The sequence below is a fragment of the Ictalurus furcatus genome, chromosome 10 (genome assembly GCF_023375685.1).
Source record: "Ictalurus furcatus strain D&B chromosome 10, Billie_1.0, whole genome shotgun sequence".
Taxonomy (NCBI): Eukaryota; Metazoa; Chordata; class Actinopteri; order Siluriformes; family Ictaluridae; genus Ictalurus; species Ictalurus furcatus.
Window position 1 is genome coordinate 5,149,177 of NC_071264.1, and position 22,706 is coordinate 5,171,882.

General features: G+C 38.8%; 1 protein-coding gene and 1 non-coding gene across 2 annotated transcripts in view; both read right to left on the reverse strand.

The window, feature by feature from the left end:
- LOC128613568 (mucin-22-like) overlaps positions 1–21,840 on the reverse strand; it is a 167,878-nt gene extending 146,038 nt beyond the window's left edge. Inside the window, exon 1 of the mRNA XM_053634455.1 lies at positions 21,420–21,840. Coding sequence (XP_053490430.1) covers positions 21,420–21,462 — 43 coding nt within the window. The 5' untranslated portion in view covers positions 21,463–21,840. The remainder of the gene's footprint in view (positions 1–21,419) is intronic.
- trnaq-cug (transfer RNA glutamine (anticodon CUG)) lies at positions 2,047–2,118 on the reverse strand. Its single transcript has one exon. It is a non-coding gene; the product is annotated as a tRNA-Gln (tRNA).
- Positions 21,841–22,706: the final 866 nt, after the last annotated feature.

Consider the following 22,706-nt stretch of genomic DNA (forward strand, 5'->3'; position numbering starts at 1 on the left):
TAGGAGGTTCAGACTTTGCCTTGGTTTTTAACAAGACAAACGCTTCTATAGAAATGGTTAAAGAAACAAACAAAAACAACCGGTTGTCTGAACTGATGAGAAGTTTACATGCACAAAGTAAAAAAAATTTAAATCTATAACATAAAGGATATTAAAATGTTCTGTATGAAGGACCGGACCAAGATCCTTCTACAAGAGTGTCCAATTATAATAATTTAGACATTTCAGAAAGAGAATCAGTGCTGATATTCTCTTGAGGGCAGAAACAAATTGTTAGGGTGCTGGTCATTTATTTTTTCTGAAGAAAAAAATCTCTACTTAAAAAAAACAAAAAAAACAAAAAAAACTTTTTGTGCTTGAGAAAAAAATCATGTGATTTTGCATGTTTTACTGTATGTTATTAGTGCTATGTTGTTCCATACAATGCGTTGTGCATTAATCTATCCATCTAAGGCCTGGACAGGGTCTCGACCCATAGCTGAGCATCTTCCGATTATATAGTCTGCTTAACTTAGTCATGGGATTGCACGTCAGTATGAAACGAAACGAAACATATTGAGCGTTGCCCACTTCACATGTCACATTTGTGCATGTCACGAGATGACATCTCTTTTCTGCAAACACAATCAGGCTGTGAGTACATATAGAAGGCTCTGCAAATAATATGCATGCAAATGTTTTTTTTTTATTCCGGGAAGCTCAGTTGCTTTAGTCTGATGAGTCTGCATTTAAAAGGCAACAAATTTGAAAGACTTGTCTGTTTTAGAAAGCCAGGAGAAGTTCATTTCACTGCCTGGATGTCAGGACAGAGACAACTACTGATGTGTGTCTTCTTCCTGTCTTAAAGGGTGGACAGTCAGGTTGAGTTGAATATTTGGACTACATTATACATTTATGGCCAATTGTAAGTGATTCTTTGCCAAACTGTTGCCACAAAGTTGGAAGCTCCATGAAGACATGGTTTGCCAAGCTTGGCGTGGAAGAACTCGAGTGTCCCGCACAGATCCCTGACCTCGACTGCACTGAACTCCTTTGAGATGGACTGGAACTCTGACTGCACCCCACATCTCCTCCTCACGTAACATCAGTACCTGACCTCTCCTGTAGCTGAATGATCGCAAATCCCCACAGTCACACTCCAAAATTTAGTGGAAAGCCTTCCCAGAAGAGTTTAAAGTTATTACAACAGCAAAGAGAGGACTAAATTTGGAATGGGACTTGCAACGAGCACATCTGGGTGTGATGGTCAGGTCCACAAACCTGACTATATAGTATATCATGGTTTCTAATCTAAAGACTAAGAGCACTGAACACTAAAAGCTTTCATTATAATCAAGTCAATTTGAAGTTAGTTAAGTCAGTTTGTCCCGTGTGCTTTTGGGGAACGGGATTCTTTAAGGGTTCATTGAAAAGTTAAGGCTTTAAGGGCTTCCTTAGAAACTTCTTTGAAAGAGAAACCCTGTCTTCTAAGGTTCTACATAGAATGCTTACAGGATCCTCCAGATGGACAAACCAAAGAACATTTTTAGTTGTAGACCCTTTTTTTGTAAGAATGGACAGATAGCAATGTGTTTGAATACAGTTCTATTTGATTTTCGCACATAGATTTAATCAAGCTGATTTAAAAAAAAAAAAACAACAAACTCCCCACTCCCTTAAATATCTAGTGGAACTTAAATACATTATCATGCAGTATCAGTCCACTTCAACAAAATATAATTAAAAGTCCTTCCTTTTTGATGACAGGCAAGTTCAATCTCATGTTCGAATTCAAGTTGTGAATCAAGTCGAAATCACATTCAACAGAATTTGCTCCAGAGTCATCTTTACAAGAGATGTGAAATGGGATCACTAGATTGAAAGTCTCCAAACTGAGCAATTTTGGCCATTGCACACAAAATCAGTAGTGTATAAAACAAAAAACTGAATTGTCCCATATTCACATTTTCAATTGTCTGGGATGTTAAAAATAAACTTGGTGCAAAGCTAAGTTTCTGCTGAGACAGTTTGTCTACTTTTATAAAGATACCTCTGCTAACTCTTGGCAGGTTCCACTGAGATTTGAATTCAGATCACTGGATTCAGAGTCCAGAGTGCTAACCATTACACCATGGAACCAAGCCATGCTGTGAACTGTGTTTTTTCCAGGTGATTACTGCCACATACTGGCCAAGCTGCAATTATGGCATTAGGCTTCTGGGAGGCAGCTATTACCTCAAAGGTCAGAGATTATGCCGCTGTCATCAAAATACCAAGAACAATTCTGAAACCCGGGAAAGAACTTGAGATCTTCAGATCTTCAGTATAACGCTCTCCCAACTGAGTTATTTCAGCTCATTCATTCGTTAAAACTTACTTGTTGAGCCACAAATTTGGAAAAACTCTCTTGATTAAAATTTTCCCCTTTTCCCTTTAAGTTTTTGTAGGTTCCACCGATATTCGTTATCGGCTCAATGGATTCAATGTCTCCCAACTAAGCTGTTATGGACAATGCACACAAAATCAGTACTGTATCAAACAAAAATCAGAAAAGGTCCATTTACATCTTGATTGGAATTTTCTTCTTAGAGCAAGCAGGAACCTGCCACCATCAGAGCTCCAGATTGACGTTCCCCTAGCCATGTTATTTCAGAAAAAGCAAATGTGGACTCAACTTCATGGACCAAAGAATTCAGACTTGGCCCATGTTCACATTGAACAGAATTGACTCTAGAGTCATCTTTACAAGAGATTTGAAATGGGATCACTGGATTGAAAGTCTCCAAACTGAGCAATTTTGTCCATTGCACACAAAATCAGTAGTGTATAAAACAAAAGACTGAATTGTACCATATCCACATTTCCAATTGTATGGGACGTTAGAAATAACTTGGTACAAAGCTAAGTTTCTGTTGAGACAGTTTGTCTACTTTCATAAAGATTCCTCTGCTAACCTCTGCTGCCATTTCACCATGGAACCAAGCTGCTCTGTGAACTGTGTTTTTTCCAGGTGATTACTGCCACATACTGGCCAATCTGCAATTATGGCCTTGGGCTTCTGACAGGCAGCTATTACCTCAAAGGTCAGAGATTATGCCGCGGTCATCAATATACCAAAACCCAGGACCTTCAGATCTTCTAATGCTCTCCCAACTGAGCTATTTCTGCAACCACAGCTTCTTCTCTCACACTCGCTCACATTTCTCACACACACTCCATCACACTCTAACCCACAGACACACTCACTCACTCTCTCATGCACTCTCACAAAATCTCGCACAGACACTCTCGCGCACACACACTCTTGTGCACACACACTCTCGTACTCTCTCTCACACTCACTCACTCTCACATGCACACACAGGAGTTCGTCCATCGATTTCGACGAAGACCATAGTTTTCCATTTATGCCTCCATTATGGAGAAGTTTGAAGTGGAACGTCATTTCTATGTATGCACAAATGTCCAACAAGCCCTATGTGGGCACGAAATGCGCGACCGCAATGTGGGCAGACAGGTTGATTCCTGTGTTGGGGTATGGGCCTTTGGCTTCCGGCTTATTTTCTGGTTTGGCGCTTCCTTCTTGTTTCGTCGATTCTTTTTTCTTCATAGGCTGCGGTTCCTTGTTCACTTCTCTACGCCAGGTGTTCTGATCTTGTGCAATAATTTCCCAGTTGTTATGATCGATGTTGAGGTCCTTCATGTTCATTTTCAGAGTATCCTTGAAGCGTTTCTTCTGTCCACCGCGAGATCGTAATCCAACTACAAGTTCGCCATATAGGATACGTTTGGGAAGGCGCGTATCCGACATTCTGCTGACGTGACCGGCCCAGCGCAGTTGAATTTGTTTCAGCATTGCGATGATGCTGGGTAGTTTTGTTCACTTCAGTGTCTGGGATTCTGTCCTCCCATTTGATGGTGAGAATACGCCGAAGGCAATTGAGGTGGAAGTGATTCAATTTCTTGGCGTGCCGTTGGTAGACGGTCCAAGTTTCCGAGCCATAGCGCATGGAGGACAGGACGACGGCCTTGTACATACAGAGCTTCACAGAGAGGTTAACTCCACGTCGATTCCAAACTGATGACCTTAGACATCCAAAAGCGCAGATGGCTTTTGAAATCCGGAAGATCACTTCATCTTCAATTAGCACATTCCGAGAAATGGTGCTTCCGAGATAGGTGAACTTGTCAACGGCAGATAGAAGCCGGTTGTTGACCTGCAACACAGGTTTCTTTTTAGGGCGTGCCCGGAGCAGGTTGATGCATAACAACTGTTTTATCAGTGGTGATGATCAGTCTGAAGTTGTCGCAGGTGGCGGAGAACAAGTCCAGGCTTCTTTGCATGTCCATCGCAGTGGTGGCATTGAGGGCACAGTCGTCGGCAAACAGCAGTTCGCGCACATGCTGAAAGGAAACCTTGGTCACAGCTGGAAGTCTTCGCAGATTGAACAGTTTACCGTCAGTGCGGTATCGGAGTTCAACGCCTCGTCCCTGTATGCATCCCACAACATGGCGGAGAACATGAGACTAAAGAGTTTTGGAGCAAGAACACATCCTTGATTGACTCCGGTGGTGACTGAAAAAGGGTCTGATGTGACGCCATCGTCGATGACACAGGAAGCATGCCGTCGTGAAATCCTCTGACGATGCAAATAAATTTGTCCGGGTAGCCATATTTTCACATAATTGTCCACAGACCTTCTCTGTTCACAGAGTCAAAAGCCTTTGTGAGATCGATAAATGCAGTATATAAACTGACGTTCTGCTCCTGACATTTTCCTTGCAATTGACGAACAGCAAAGATCATGTCCACGGTGCTCCGCTCTTTGCTGAAGCCGCATTGTGTTTCCGGCAGAAGACCTGCTTCCAGATGGGTGGTAAGACGGTTAAGAAGAATCCTTGCTAAAATTTTACCAGCGATATTCAGAAGTGAGATTCCTCTGTGATTGTCACAAATTTGATGATTGCCTTTTTTCTTGTATAAGTGGACGATAGTTGCGTCTTTATAATCATGAGGAATCCGGCCTTGCATCCAGATTTCTTGAAACAAGCGAGTCAATTGCTGGAGAAGTTGAGCGCCAGCACTTTTGTATATCTCCGCAGGAATCGCATCGGAGCCTGGCGCCTTTCCATTTGATAGCTGGTTGACCGCTTTTTGAGTTTCTTCCATGGAAGGGAGGAGATCCAAGGAATTGTTGATGTCCACCTGTGGCAGCCGGTCCAATTCATCCATATTGATAACCGATGGTTGGTTGAGCACATGTTGGAAGTATTCGACCCACCGATGTAGTATTTGTGACTTTTCTGTGATGAGAGTTGACCGGTCGGGGCAGAGAGGGGTGACGTGCCTATTGGTTGAGGTCCATAAAGGGTTTTGATGGCATCAAAAAATTTAATTGTTTTTCCAAGATCGGCGAAGCCTTGGATTTCTTCTGCTTTCTTCAGTAGCCAGGAATTCTCCATCTGCTTGACCTGAAGATTCATTTTCGAGATCAAGTCGATGGTCCGTCCATTGTTTTTTGACAGCAGTACTACATCCCCAACAACCGCGGTGAGCTGAAGGGTGGTGAAGCACACAATGGGGCACCTTTTCTAGCCCCTTCCTCAGGCATGAAGGTGAGCAGTGCAATCCTAAAGAGGGCTGCACAGACGCTCAGGATGCTACCGAACTCCGCTGCTGCTTCGGGTCCAGCAAAGAACGACCTATGTCCCGAGCCACCTGTGTGGAGGTCCGCGACTACGGCTGCCAGTGTGTCCACACCTACCGCTTTGCCGCTCGCCAATTGCCATAGCACTTTATCTTTAGACACAAAAATGGAACTCGACTTGTGAGTGAATTGGATCAAAGTGAGGAAGACTTGCGCAGCATCAGACTCACTCTCACTTACCGGTGACCACCATAATCCAGTGGCAAGACAGAGTCAAGATGACTGAGGATGGCCCCGGGCACAGTGGTTGACCAGGATTTCCTTTGTACCTCATCCTACTCTACGTATACCACGGACACATCTCTGTACCACCTGAGACATCGTTGTGTCAATAGTGACCTCATCCGCTCCTCCAGCTAAAACAGACTGTACGTGCTGCGACAGGTATATCGCAAGAAGAATCACCATGAGCCAAGGCCCACCAGCTACCCTCACCTGGGCTGCTGGGCATGTCACAGCTACTAGGAGCCACAGGTGAGAGCTGAGTGCATGTGTACAGGCCAGTAATAACAAGAGAACTCGCACTCTCATATGCACACTCGCACACTCACACTCACACCATTCACACACTCACACACACTACTCATGTCACTCACTCACACTCGCTCTCACACCATTCACACACTCACTCTGTCTCTCTCACACACACTCTACTCACACCATTCAAACATTCTCAATCACACACTCTTACTCACACACTCACTCACTCACACACTCACACTCTCACTCACCCTCATACTCACTCTCACCCACACACACACTCACACTCTCACTCACTCACACACTCTCATACTCTCTCTCACACACACTACTCACTCTCACACAGCACTCACACTCTCAGGCACTCTCTCACACTTTCAATCGCACACTCACACCATTCACACACACTCACACACACACACACACTCTGTCTCTCACATACACACTCACTCACACCATTCACACATTCTCAATCACTCACTTACACACACACACTCTCATACTCACTCTCACACACTGACACACACCACACACACTCTCACTCACTCACACACTCTCATTCACACACACACTCTCTCACACCATTCAGACAGTCTCACTCACACACTTACTCACACTCTCACACACACACTCACACTCTCACAGTCTCTAACACACACTCATTCACTCACTCACACTCACTCACTCTCACACACACAGTCTCACTCACTCACACACTCTCACAAAGACGCACACACTCTCACACTCACTCACTGACTCACACTCACACCATTCACACTCACACACTGTTTCATACACACTCACTCATTCACTTACTAACACTCTCTCACTTCCTCACTCTCACACACACTTACACACACTCACTCTCACACTATTGACTCTGTCTCACTCACACTCTCTCAATCAATCTCTCACTCACACTTTCACACACTCACTTTTTTCACACCCTCTCTCTCACACACACCATTCACAGTCTCATTCACACACACTCTCTCACTCTCATACGCACATTCACTCACACGCTCATGCACTCGCACACACTCGCACATAAACACGTGCGCACACACACACACTCGCGCACACACACACTCACACATACACACTTGCATGCAAACACACAAACACACTCTCTCATACACACTCTCACATACACACTAACACCATTCACACACACCAGTCACTCATACCACTCACACCACTCACACTGCTCACCCACTCACACCACTCTGTCAATCACACACTCTCTCACACTCACTCTCACTCCATTCACAAAATCTGTCACTCACTCACTCATACACTCTCACTCACACACATGCACTCACTCTCTCATGCACTCTCACACTGACTCACTCTCTATCACTTTCAGTCTCACACTCACACACTCTGTCTCTAACACACACTCACACCATTCACACTCACACACTCTCATACTCACTCTCACATACACTCTCACTCACTCACACACTGTCATACTCTCTCTCACACACACTCACACACTCACTCACACCGCTCACTCACACACACCACTCACACACTTACGTGAGTATACACACACGCACTTACTCTCTCATGCACTCTCACACACTTTCAGTCTCTCACTCACTCACTCACACCATTCACACACTCTCACACTCACTCACATACACACTGATTCACACTCTTACTCACACACTCACTCACTCACATGCTCTCACTCACTCTCATACTCACTCTCACCCACACTCACACTCACTCACACACTCTCATACTCTCTCTCACACACACTCACTCACACTCACTCACACTGCTCACTCACATAGCATATGTGATAGCATTTTGCATTTGTGCAAAACATGCAAGAAAGTCTCACCTTTTTTGTAAGACCTTATGTGACTCTGCCACAGAGTAGAAGAATCATCTGCCACTCGGTGAAGTCTTGCTATGACCTCAAAGTGCTTTGTAACTGCTCCTAATATGGGTCAGTTCAAACCGTAATTTTGATACAAGGACAATAAAATCATCCTCAATTGGTATTTGGCTCAAACCCTGCATCTCATATCACCAGAGTTTGAGTATTGGGGTAATTCATGTACAAAAGTACATGGATAATCATGTCGTAATACCTGGGTTATTGATTACATTGATATGAACTAATGATGTGTTTAGGGACATTCAAACCAATGAAGAACACATCATAGTCATTGATTAGTTTTAAAGCATGACCATTATATTTACAAAAACAAAAAAATAAAACATCAGGGATGAGCAGAACAACAAACTATAATATAAAATGTAAATGTAAATACTGCACAGATTGTTGAGGACAGTAACCTCAAATCAGAAACATGCAGAGGTACCTACAGAAAGAAACAGAAAGGTGGATAAGATTTCATGATTAAACACTGAAAAATAAAAAGCAAGACTGAACTTAGAAGTCGCAGTTTTGTTTTGGAGGGTGACGCACCCAAGAACCATGGGCCTGCATTCAAAATATAGAGATGCTAATGAGTCTTAACACCTTAGTCAGATTGAACAATGGACTTTGAAACTTTACCTGCTGCCATGTTGCTGACTTGGCTTGGATGCCACAATGAAATTTCAGTTCTGTGTCAACGATGATGTCCTTTTGTGCGTTGAAGAGGATGACATGCAAAACTGGACTGGAATACACAAATGACACATAAATGTAAAGCTTAAAATGCCCCCTCTACAATGAGCCTAATTCCTGTATCTGGTTCAGAAATGCAAAGGTCAGAGGTCAAAGTGAGCTTATTTTTCATGCTTGACCTAGGTCCTGGAAAAAAAAAAAAGGACTTGTAGCTAATGCTTTACAATTCATGCAAAATGGACAGAAATACACAAATCAATGTAGAGCTTAGAATGTCAAATTTACAAGGAGCCTAAATACACTGATGTATCCTTCATACAATTGGAGAGTTTGGGGTTAATAGGGTTAACACAGTAAACCTGGTCCCTGGGATAACCGTTTAGATTTTTATTACAAATCTCTATCCCTTTTCCAAGTTCTGATATGTGTGACAATGAAGAGAAAGGCTGAAAGTGTTTTTAGTGGAACAGAAGGAGGAAGTGTGGATATCTCCTGTAAATACCCTGATGGATATCAATTTATACCCATGTACTTCTGTCATGATCCATGCTCTTATTCTGATGTACTAATTCAAGCTGAGAAGGCTGATACATTCGTCTCTGAGGGAAGATACACTGCACTAAACACTCCGCCTGCGCATAGATTCTCTGTCACCATCAGACACCTCAATTAAAGGACTCTGGAGTTTATTACTGTTGAGTGAATGAATGGGGCAAAGACAAGTTAACTAAAGTAAAGCTTACTGTCAGTAAAGGTATACATGACTGTAATGTCCAACTTCTGAATACCTGAACTAATATGTATGAATGTATTGTTGATCTTAGCCACAAATGTTTTATTTCTTTTATTACTTTAAGAATTCAAGCACTATAACTCTATGTAGTGCTTTGTATAGCAATAGTTTGTTTCTGTCAATGTAATATGAATATTTGTGAAAATGATCCAAATTATAAGCCAAGCAGCAGGAGAATAAATACAGCGTTTTTGTAGGAAGTAAATAAATAAATAAATAAATAAATAAATAAATAAATAAAAGATTTTTATTAAAACTGGAAAAAAATTGTCCAAAAACGTCATATCAATTTAAAGCTTAGAATGTCCACATTGATGTATCCTTTTCAAAATTGGAGAGTTTTGGGTTAATAGTGTTACCAGGTGTTCAGAACACCTTAACAGTGTTCAGAAGGACTTTATTTCAGCGGAGGAAGCAGACTATGTTAAACTCTTGATATCGGGGTGAACTGCATCACCTACACAGCGGAGTCTTTTTCGCTCTTCTATTATTTTTATTTTTTGCACTCGGCCTTCCAGCTTTACAGAATTCGGATTCTTATTGAAGATATTGTCGTTGCATTACTCCACCTAGATTTTGTGGACATAATCCTCTTAAAATTTACTTCTGTATTAATGTGCTTCTCTGTTTTGAGGCTCTGACCGAGTTAGAGTCTCTGTTTATTTAATTTTATTAGTGTTATTTCCTCGGCTTTACGTGCTACACTGTTATATTATTTGTTACAAGTCTTTAAAAGGTAAGGACATTATATTTATTATTGTGTGCAGACTGTATATCAGTCTTGGTAATTTTGTCGGTTAGTTCGGCTTACTCTCCGAGTCGTTTTCACATTGTGGACAACGTTCGGTTTTTGTAGGATACACTGCTGTCTCATTTGTTTATGGAGACTTTGGGTGTGGGAGTTTGGAGGATTGTGAGAGTAAGCAGAACATGCCAATGCTTTGAAGGATGTAATGTTATTTAATTGTGAATCTTTTTTTATAGGATTTAAACCTAACATGGTGAACAAATTATATTATAGAATTCAGGCAATTTTACTGGGGTTATCTCATACAGTGTAGCAAGTAATAATCTGGAAAGACCTTTGTAATATCACAGTCTAAAACTGGATTTAAAGGGAAGCAAATTAGTAAATGAATCACATGTAAATGAATCTTACATAAATGAATCAGATGAAAATGTATCACTTGAATATGAATCACATGAAAATGAATCTCATGAAAATGAATCACATGTAAATGAATCATATGCAAATGAATCACATGAAAATGTATCACTTGAATATGAATCTCATGAAAATGAATCACATGTAAATGAAACATATGAAAATGAATAAATAAATTAAAGATGAAACTGAATTGAAAATAAATAAATAAATAAATAAATAAAATAAAATAAATAATAGTGTTAACACATTCTTTTTCCTAATGTTGATAGCTGTGAAAGTGCAATGACAGTGGTAACTTTTCCAAATCTCAACATTCAGCATTCATACTTATTGCCCAAAATGCCCTCCAGTTTTGCCCTCATGCAAAACTGGACTCTAGTCTGGCACTGTGAAGAGACATGAGGGGTGTAGAATAAGTGGGAGGCCTCACTCCACCAGTCGCCACCAGTGAAACACCACTACTTTAACTGTTTCCGTAGTGAGTCTGGTGAGGTGGAGAGGCGAACCCTGGTGGGTTCTCGCTTCTGGCTCCCAAGGTCCGGGGACAGTGGCAGGTGGGGAGTTTGACTGGTGCGGTACACCTGTCAAAGCGCAACGCAGGTGTCCTAAGGCATTTGGTGCGTGTGCTTGGCTGAGGAGCCACTGGTGCAAAGCTACGATCTGTGGGATTATGACTGAACGCCTCTAAGTCAGAATTCCACATAAAAGTAACAATACCACAGCACTGCGGGGGCCCCTGGCAAGCAGAGCCATTCGCGAACAGGCCGGTGTACGGACGGAGAACCGCCGCACCCTCTCTGATTCCTGAAAATGAATGTCCACTTTACAAGAAGCCCAAATGCACTTATGAATCCTTTTCTAAATTAGAGAGTTTTGGGTTAATATGGTGAACACAGTGATTTTACTAATGTTGAAAATTTTGTGAAAATGCACCGACAGTGGTGACTTCTCCAAATCTCACCATTCAGTAGTCCAACTTAGAATTTCCACTTTACAAGGAGCTCAACTACATTGTTCAATGGGACATCGCTTTTTGAGCCTTGGATGTCTGCTCTTCCTATCATTGTGAAGCAGAATTCACCAAGTTAGTGCTCCCACTAACTTAAGTGTGTGTGTGCCCCGGAGCTGCTGGGCTGGCTGTGGCGGGTCCTAGGCTGTCTGTGTATGTTCCTAGGCTAGCTATGGAGGCTCCTGGGCCAGTGGGGAGGCCTCTCAGGCCGGCTTTGGATGCTCCCAGGTTAAAGTTAACATTCTAAGTTTTGCAGGAATAACAATCCAATATAAAAAAAACCCAATCCCAGGTTATCCCAGGGGCCAGGTGTTCCCAGGGCACGGGCCCAGTAGTAGGCTCCCGAGCCTGCAATATAAGAGATTGTTGTTACATGAACAGTATTGGCCAGATACTGTTTTTCTGTAGCTCCTTTAATGATGCTGAAGGTCTCTTAGCAGCCTCCTTTAACAGTTTTCTCCTTGTCTTCTCATTCATTTTTGACTGACATCCTGTTCTTTGTAATGTTAGGGTCTTTTCACATTGAGCGCGATTTAGCAATGCGAATGTTTGATGTGATGAAGCTGTTGAATCGAAACAATAGATCCTTAGGGAGTTATTCACACGGGCGTGATCATTCGCGGCACTTTTTGTTTCGTCCAGTGTGTCGACTTTTTCCCCCTGTTGCTCGGTGAAGAAACAGGCTGTCCAATTAGATTTGAGCTTTAGATCACGTGCCCAGAGAAGCTGCTGTTGCACCAAAGGGTGAGATAGGTGGCGCTGCAGCACAGAAAGCTCTTTTGAAAACAGTGCTTTCTCTCTCTCTCTCTCTCTCTCTCTCTCTCTCTCTCACACACACACACACACACACACAAAAGTGCACGTACTGTGGAGATATAACAAACCGACGTCACATGCCATAGTATAAAGTATATTTCTTACTGAAATACTTCATATTTGTTTGAATGTAAACAAATATATATATTTTTGTAATGTTACAGTTGGACTTTTTGTAGCAGAAAACAATACTCAGTATGTCATTTGTTATTTATCTTTATATTCTTGTTGAAACATGTCAGTAATAAATTACTTATTATCTTTAAGATAAGTGGACTATAACTGGACAAACTGCTTTCACCTGATCCTAGAATCTTTTCTAAGTGTACTATGAAACACTGTTTAAGGGTCACCCTGTAGAATTCTTTAAATGTTAAGGGAGGAGAGCCCAGTGTATTTAAGTTCAATACAATGTGGATATATATATATATATATATATATATATATATATATATATATATTTATAGAGAGAGAGAGAGAGAGAGAGAGAGAGAGATTGTTACCTTGTCCAGTTTTGCCATCTGCAGCACCTGTGGTCAGAAAAGCACAAAATAAGAGATATGGCACTTTGTTGAAGCTTTTAGGACCATCTGAAATGTGCGAATGTGCCAGATTTGTTTGCCTTTTGTGCAGTAACAATATCAGTGCGATCCAGTATCAGGGTGTTAGACCTAAAAAAAAAGTTTGTCAGTGCCAGGAAATTTTCTCTAAGTCAGGGGTCGGGAACCTATGGCTGGAGATCCATATATGGCCCATTCAGTGACTGCCTATGGCTCAACAGCAGGAAAAAAAGGAATCACAAAAGCTGTCAGTTCAATTAAAACGCTACATTCAGTTGAAAACTACATAACCATTCTGTTTTCATTTTTTCACAAAGGTGAAATGACTAAAAGAAAAAAAGATGACAAGTATCGTTCTTTCCAGTCCGAACGGACATCTGAATTTGCATATTTGGAAGTCGCATTAATGGTAAATAATGTTCAATTTGCTCTTTTAATTTAGTAAATTTTTAATTTACTTATGATACTATCATAACTGACTAAATGACGTCCAAGTGCCACCTACAGGCCTATTAGGTGAAGTGCAAGCTTAGGTCAAGAACACGCAAACTGCCAAATGGCCTTTATTACATCACCACTTTTTATAATTAATGCAATAATAGTAAAGATAATAACTATAATTAGATGAAGATATATAAAAACAAACATTTCTTACTTTTCTCTGGCTCTTTAAAGAAAAAAATCATGACTGTTTTTGGCTTTTATGGCTCTGACAGCTGAAAAGGTTCCCGACCTCTGCTCTAAGCCTTATAATTAGCCTAGATATATAGTGTAATTAACTTAGAGATAGAGTCCACTGTAGTGACTGGTTTGTTAGTGTCATTTGGAGGTGCATAAGATGTTGAGGCAGCTGAAAATCTAAAAATTTTTTTTTACCAAAATATATTTTTTAAATTGCACAATAATAATAATAATAATAATAATAATAATAATAATAATAATAATAATAATGTGTGTCTCAAAGAAAAAATGTAAAAGTAATGTAACCTTTTTTTTTTTTTTTTTTACATTTTTGGAAAATGTAAGATGTAAGTAACCTTGAAATAAGTTGAGATCATTACTATAAATTAACAAACATCTGTAGCTCTCTAGACAACAATGGGGGAAATAAGTATTGGATGCATCAACATTTTTTTTCAGTAAATATATTTCCAATGAGGCTATTGACATGAATTTTTTCTCCAGGCATCAGTATTAACTCAAAATATCCGGAAATATAAAGAATTAAAGTCGCATAACACAACATTAATGTCCATAAATAAAGTTATGTGTAATAAAGTGGAATGACCTTAACAATAATTAAACCTTAAGCTTATGCTTCAGTCTTATAGCAGAAATTTGCTTTGGTAACATGTGCATTAGCAAGAAGAATACACTGAACATTTAAGTCATACTGTACATATTCATGCCTTAGATACAGTATATGAACATTTCCTTGTTTGTTTTAAAGCGTATTAATCCTCATAGATTGGTGGTGTCATGTCAGTGCTGGAATCAGCAAGAAACTCCACTTCCCAGAAAACACTGCTGTCTACAAAAGGGACTACAATCCCCATCACCCCATCAAACTCCACCATCTATTCATGCACACGTGATCCCAATCTCTCTCTCTCTCTCTCTCTCTCACTCTCTCTCTCTCTCTCTCTCTCTCTCTCTCTCTCTCTCACACACACACACACACATAGACACACAAACTATTTAGTATATATGGAGTTGCAACAAAGACTCTTGGAGAAATTGAAAGACTTTGTGGTGGTTTTGTCATCATGTTGTGATCAGTTTGGTTTTAATTAGTTGTGGCTTGAATTTGCTACTATTGTCTATGTAGATGCAACTTCCTACTGGTTAAAGATCCAATTCTGCTGTGTATACAAAGAAATAAGGAGCTGGACCATGACAAAGAAGAAATAAATAAGACAACAACAACAACAACAACAGTTTAAAGATGTAGTGAGAATAGATAATGGCTTAATTGGGATTTGATCAAAAGAGAAAGAGTGGGAGAAAGAAAGGAGGACAAGGATCATGGGACTTGGAACTGTACATCTTTTCTCAACAAATAAACAAATATTGCAATGATTATGTATCAGATCAACACTTGGGATTAGTCGTCATGGTTAGTTATTATGTATTACGAACACCACCAGACATGTAAACCTGAAAATCGTGTGCAGTACTTACCTCCAGGCCAGGTTTTTGTAGTTTTGGTAGTGATGTGAAATGGTTTCTTTTCATAGGCCGCTTCAAACTCACAAGTATATTCAGTAAAAAATTCCAACTTAGAAAATTCACAGGAGTTCTTAGTACAGTGCCCTGAAATGATAAAATTCATAATGAAGTACAACTGTTGAATAATGACCAAAAAAATAGAAGAACATTTGAAATGAAGAGGACGCATCTGTAAAGCACAGGGACAAACCTTTTAAATATCTGGTGGAACCTGGAATGAAATAGAAACACAAAGATTTCTAAGATTAAAAAAGAGAGATCTTGCATGATTCTTCTAACTTTACTATATAAGAGAATGTTTTCCTACCATGTTCTTTGCACGTTACATCCCAGGTGAAGTCTGTGGTGATCGATGGACAGTTCTGCCTATCCAATTTCCAGGATGCATGAATGCTATTATGACTTACAGAGAGACTGGGCTCATTCACTATATCTATAACAGAGAGAGTAGTTAGGTGCATTTTTTAAAAACCACTCTAGATTAAATAATAGTGATTGTCATTGAGGAATTACAACTTCTTATATCATTTATTAACACTTTTGAGATCTAGCTATAGGCCACTTAGTTTGCTCAGTGGTGATCAAAAAGTGTTTGCAAAGGTATTGGTCAAATGGTTGGGCAAACATGTTGCTTCTTGAATCCATTCTGATCAGACAGGCTTTGTGCAGGACAGAAAATAAGTTGTCATTACATGCTGATGACTTGTTTTTGTACATATCTGAATGTACCATGTCATTACCTGCTCTATTGGAGTTGATAAAACACTTTGGTACCTATTCTGGTTTTTCAATTAATTGGGAAAAGAGCATTTTTGTTCTCTTGAGATGCAAGATTTCTAAATTCTGTCCCATATAAAATTTCCCATAACCACTTTACTTACCTTGGAGTAACCATTCCCAAGGACCCTAAGGACTTGTTTGAATTTTAACTTTACTGAAGCCATTAATAAACTGAACATTTGTATAGAGAAATGCAGGATTCTTTCACTGTCCCTGATTGTGCATGTCAGTGCGATAAAATGATTTCCCTTCCCAATTTTCTTGATCTTTTTAATTATTTACCCATATGTTTACTTCCTATTATAAATTACTGAACTCAGTTATCTTGACTTTTGTTCGGGGCTGCAAGGCCCATCGTATTTCCAAAGCCCATTTGCAAAATTTCAAGGACCTTGGCGACCTAGCCTTGTTTTTATGCACTACTATTTAGCAGCCAATACTAGAGCTTTCATGTATTGGCAGTATTGCAGTCTTAATACTGATGGCAGCATTGGTGATTCTCCTAAATGGGTACATATTGAAGCTTACTCAGTCACTTAAACCTCTCTATCTGCTTGATTATTTTCCACTGGTTACTTGCCTAAAAAGATACCCCATAAAAATTTGTAGCCCATAACTCTGTTAGAATTTTAAAACAAGTCCAAGAAGTCCTGAAGTCATACAGCTTTCAGTATATTCTCATATATGCAATGATAATAATAATAATAATAATAATAATAATAATAATAATAATAATAATAATACATTTAGCATGCTAAAACAGACAAAGTTTTCTGAACATGGAGAGACAGGGGTCTTGTCACAGTCCAAGGATTTGGATGATTAGTCATTTATTTTGTTATAATTTGTCATTTTGTTAAACAGTCCTTCTCTGACTATGAGAATTTGCCACATGAACATCCTTTTTATAATCACTTACAACAACCTCTTGAATCTAGGCATAGTTTGCTTCCATGTTCTCCTCTCATTTTATGGTCTCTACTGGGAACATTAAAGCAGCCTGGTCAAGAAAGCTTGAGGAGGAGCCCTGTAAGGACGGTCTGCAGACGATTCATACATGTTCTACTAATGCAAGGCTTCCTCTTATACAGTTTATGTTATGCAGTTTGCATTAATACAAAGAGAAGATTCAGAAAATTTACCAATCTGTCCCCACTCTGCTCGATGCTTGTGTACTGAGGGGACTATTATATCATATGTTTTGGATGTTCCCAAACATATTTAATTTCTGGAGGATATATTTTGCTGGTACTCTTTGGTGTATGATATGGAGATTGGTCCTAATATTAAATTTGCCCTTCTTGGCTGCTTGACTGCCACACTGACTCTCTCATATGCCTTTTGAGCCTACTGTCTTTATGTCTTTAATCTTTGGCATGGTTATAGCCAAGAGAATCATTCTGGGCTGCAACTATACAGCTTCTCCTAGGTTTTAGGACTGGCTTAGTGAGATGGGCCTTTCCCTATGTCTGGAGAGAATATGTTTTATTATTATATTTTATTTTTTACAAACATTAAAAAAATATATATTTGGGGCCCTTTCCTTGAACATTTAGAAAGTAGTTGAAATATGTAGAATGTTATTTTTATTTTCACTCCATTATACTTTTTAAGGGGGGCATGTTAGTTTAGTAGTTAGCAAGTTTGCCTCTCAACTCCAGGGTTTGGGGATCAATTCCCACCTCTGCCCTGTGTGAACGGAGCATGCAGGTTCTCCCTGTGCCTCTCAGGGAGGGTTTCCTCAGGCTACTCCAAAGACATGCATTGTAGGCTAATTGGCATTCTCAAATTGTCTGTAGTGTGTAAATGTATGTGTGAGATTGTGACCTGCAATGAGTTGGCACCCCATCTAGGTTGCCCCAAGATACCTGGGATAGGCTCCATGCTCCCCCAATACCTTGTGTAGGATAATTGGTATGGAAAATGGATGGATGGATACCTAGGTGAATGATTTGGATTTTTTTTCTTACCCTTTACCCTCTCATTAGCTATGATTACCATGTTGGCATTTGAGGGATCATGGGATTTACATTTATTATTTTTTTTTGTGTGTGTGTTTTTATGTCTACAAACTGAAGCATGTATGGATTAAAACTGGCTTTAAATTTGTCTCAGCGGAAAACTGTTTCTGTTGTTGAACTTTGCACACTATAAAAGTACTTGACTACATCAGAATTATATGCATCAACGTAAAGTTTTGTCCAAACCACACATTATTAAGTTCAAAACCAAAATAGGTATTTAAAAAAAAATGGGGGGGCTGACCCAAATCTCTTCCTCCTTGAGCTCAGTGTTCCTGGGACAAACTCCGGATACACCTCAGCTCTGACCAGGATAAAAGTGATCACTAAATATAAATAGATAAACTGTACAGGGACACTGAAATAGCTCCTATATTTGATATAGCTTTTACATTTTATTGCTTCCAGTAGAAATAGACATAAATCCTTATCTTTTATGGATTCATGTGTGAGGAGTAATTCCTGTCACATTACTTCATGTTAGTTAATAGATAGCATTAGGTCAGCTCACATTAGCTAGAGAGCTACAGTTAGCAGCTGGCTTTAAGACAATCTTGCCAGATTAGCTGATTTTAGTTAACTGCTAGGATTAGCAGTGAAAAATCCTGAACACTAATGCTGATTTATGTGCTCTAAAACAAGATCTTGGATGCTGAGGACTGTCTTAAATGAGCTAAAAAAAAAAATGCCATCAGGAGACTTTGTTCCAACTAGCATAGTATGGTGTAAACCTGGCAACCCTACCAGCATTGTGTGCTCTCAATGACACTCTGAGAGGGCAGGGGTAATTATTAAAATTTCTACATTTAAGATTTAGTTTAATGATTTAGGGATAAAATGTAGATAACATTTACATTTTAACATTTAGAATTAATATTTACATTTTACATTTAGATTCATATGTAAAATTTACTCTGAAACTTAAAACTGTTATTTGACATGAGTCACTATGTAACTAAAACAAACAAACAAACAAACCAACAAATAAACCAACAAATAAATAAATAGTCATAGAGAAAAGTATATTCAACTTTTTGCATTTGATGCCCCATATAATATTATTTAGAACATGTAGATGTTTTCATATATTTTTTACATTTTAATAGTTGAATAGTTTGTGTCTTCTTAATTCTGTCTTTATTAAATTAATATCAGACTTAAATTTCTTTTCCCACTTCACTTTACTATTCCATTTCTCATACAGCTCTCATTATGCTTTGACACAAGAGTTATCCGTGACCTATTTGTTTTGTTGATATCACCTTAATGTCATCTTACCGGCTGATGAGGTTCTCACTGCATAAGGAAATGCTGAAATTGAGTCAGTGCCCAAAAAATTTGTCTTAACTGTCTTCTCTGAGCAGATTTTGTGTTGTTTTGTATTTTTATATTGGATTAAATGTCTATTTATTATCATTTGTATTCAAGTATTTTTGTTTTCAAAAAGTTGTCACCTTTTTTAAAATGAATTTATTGTTTGTTTGTATTTTTTTATGAATCAGCTTAGGATGTCACTAACAGAATTTCACTGTGCGATACACTAAAAGACACTAAAACTTTTAAATCCTTGAATACTAGATTAAAACTTCTACACTGACAGTTTCACACTTTGACCAGGCTGTATACTCAGATTTATTCAATTCTTTTTTTTTTTATAAAATTACAGTGACTTAAATGTGTGAGAGAACTCAGCTCGGTAAAAGAGATCATTATTAGCAACTTGCACACGTCCAGTTTGTGTCTACTGACTTACTGAAGCTAATGTCATTAGAGAGAAGGTCAGAATGATGTGCCTTGGTCAAAACACTTCTATGAGGCTTTTTTATAGGGTCTGATACTCAGATAAATTACCAACTTACCACAATCAATCTTAACTGGGATGGGATCACTTGTAATTGTTCCATTCTCATAATCATATGTCCCAGTGCATTCATAATCATGAAAAGGTTTCAAATCTTTCAAATCTGCAACTGTCAAACCTACAAAGAATAAAGTTTTTTGATTATTGTTATAAACATCATTATTATGTATTACATCATGATTTTTTTTTTTTTTGTGGCAATAAAACAAACAGTTGCTCTTATTAAACAGTGTAAGCGTTTATAACTTCAGTGCTTACCATTGCAGTTGTATGTGAGGTCTTTTAGGCAGTTTGAAGGCTGATTGTCCCAACGTAATTCTGTGGGGAACTCGTTTGTATAACTAATAACAGGCTTTACTGCAACAGACACATTTAAGAATTTATTTTCCAAAACGATTCTTCCACATACTGTACGCACAGCTATATTTAAGCCTTTGTAATTTGGGTGTGCAAATTCCAAACCGTGCTATGTGTTATTAATACAATACATCCTACATTCATTAACTGATGAGATTTATTAATTAGAGACTGTATATATAATGTATACAGTATGCAATGTAATATATATTTATTTTTGTGTTTACCATGTACATTAATAAGTGCAATATATACCTGGGGGAAGTGTGAAAGGGATAGATTTCTTACAGGGATCTCCTTTTAAAGTCACGTTATAGTCAGTGCAGGAGTTACTGGTATCGAGATCAATACATTTACTCAAATCCCATTTGGTCTCAAAACACACTTGTACTTTTGCCCCAGTTATGTTCAACATGTGGTTTACATCTGAGTCAACTGCAAAAACAATCAAATTAAATAAAGCTGTTAAAAATCTTTTCTTATTAAATATAATAGTCACTTTATTATTAGTTGAATAAAGTAGTGTACAAATTCTGTACACAAAATTATATATTTAACTTACCTAATTCTCTTGTTTTAAAAAATCCAGTCGTGGGTTTACAGGAAGGAGTAAGAGTGACAGTGTAATTTTGGCAAGGCTTAAATGATTTAAGTGATATTGGGAAAGACTCTTCTGGCCATGTTTTTGTACTGCTTCCATCTGATGTGTCTGTGAATTTAATCTTGTATTTGACTGCTGAGTCATTCTTGTCAATTTTCACTCTCACAGTATCGTTTTCTTCTTCGAGGGTGTAGTTGCCTGTAAAGAAATGTTTTCATGTATATCGTGAACAAAACAATATCATGATCATAAACAGAAGAACTTTTGCTTTGGAATTGATGGACTTGTACTTACACTTGGGGGATGTCTCTGTGGAGTAAAAAGAATGACAAAATTATAGCATATATACTTAGATGAAATATAAATATAAAGGTCAATAATAAGAAGTGTGTGTGTGTGTGTGTGTGTGTGTGTGAGAGAGAGAGAGAGAGAGAACTAAGCAGCTGTGTGATCCAGCATTGTCTTGTTACCTGTTGTTGTGCTGGTTGTGAGTGGGGGTGAGGTTGTGTTCATGGTGGAGGCAGTGCGTGAGGAGTCAGAGGTGCTTGCTTTTATGTTTTCTGCACATTGTCAACAATGTCAGTAGGTTGTGAATTACAGCAAAGCTTCTAATAGTACAATCTCCATGATACACAATAGCAGGATTAGTTAGTATGATGCTCTAAAAACAAAGTTACACATCATTCAGTGTTTAAATGTTTTTTAATCCAGTCTTTTATCCAAATTGGGATATTTTATTAAATATAAACATTTCTGACTGGTTGGACCTGTTGGGACATACTGTATTCAGAGCAGGCTGTAATGTCTATGCTGAGGAAAAAGCATCTAGTAAAAACTATTATCAATACCTTCAGTAAATGTATTCTTCACAAAAGTGATTATTACCGGCTGTAGTCATGGTTACGGTTGTATTTGATTGTTGATGCTTGGTGGTGTTTGTGGGCAAGGCTCTTGTGTTATTAATACATGAGTATATCAACATGTATGTAATACAGCATGTAGCAAACGTATCTATGTATCTATAGTCGCGTCATAACCACTGATCACATAACTTCATTTGCCTCATTAAGCAAAATAAGAAAATATTACATGTTGTAATTACATGTTTCCCACTCTTGGACATTTTCACTTAGGGGTGTACTCACGTTTGTTGCCAGCGGTTTAGACATTAATGGCTGTGTGTTGAGTTATTTTGAGGGGACAGCAAATTTACACTGTTACACAAGCTGTACACTCACTACTTTACATTGTAGCAAAGTGTCATTTCTTCAGTGTTGTCACATGAAAAGATATAATCAAATATTTACAAAAATGTGAGGGGTGTACTCACTTTTGTGAGATACTTTATGTATGTATGTATGTATGTGTGTGTGTGTGTGTGTGTGTGTGTGTGTGTGTGTGTGTGTGTGTGTGTTATATATAATTATAGGCTATGTATTTATGCATGTATGTGTGTGTATGTGTGTGTGTAAGTATGAAACACGCAGCTGTGTGATCCATCACTGTCTTGTTACCTGTTGCTGTGATGGTTGTGAGTGGGGGTGAGGTTGTGTTCATGGTGGAGGAAGTGCATGAGGAGCCAGAGGTGCTTGCGTTTGAGTTTTCTGCAAATTGTCAACAATGTCAGTAGGTTGTGAATTACAGCTAATAGTACAATCTCCATGATAGGCTATATATGTATGTATGTGTGTGTGTGTGTGTGTGTGTGTGTGTGTGTGTGTGTGTGTGTGTGTGTGTGTGTGCCAAAAAACCATAAA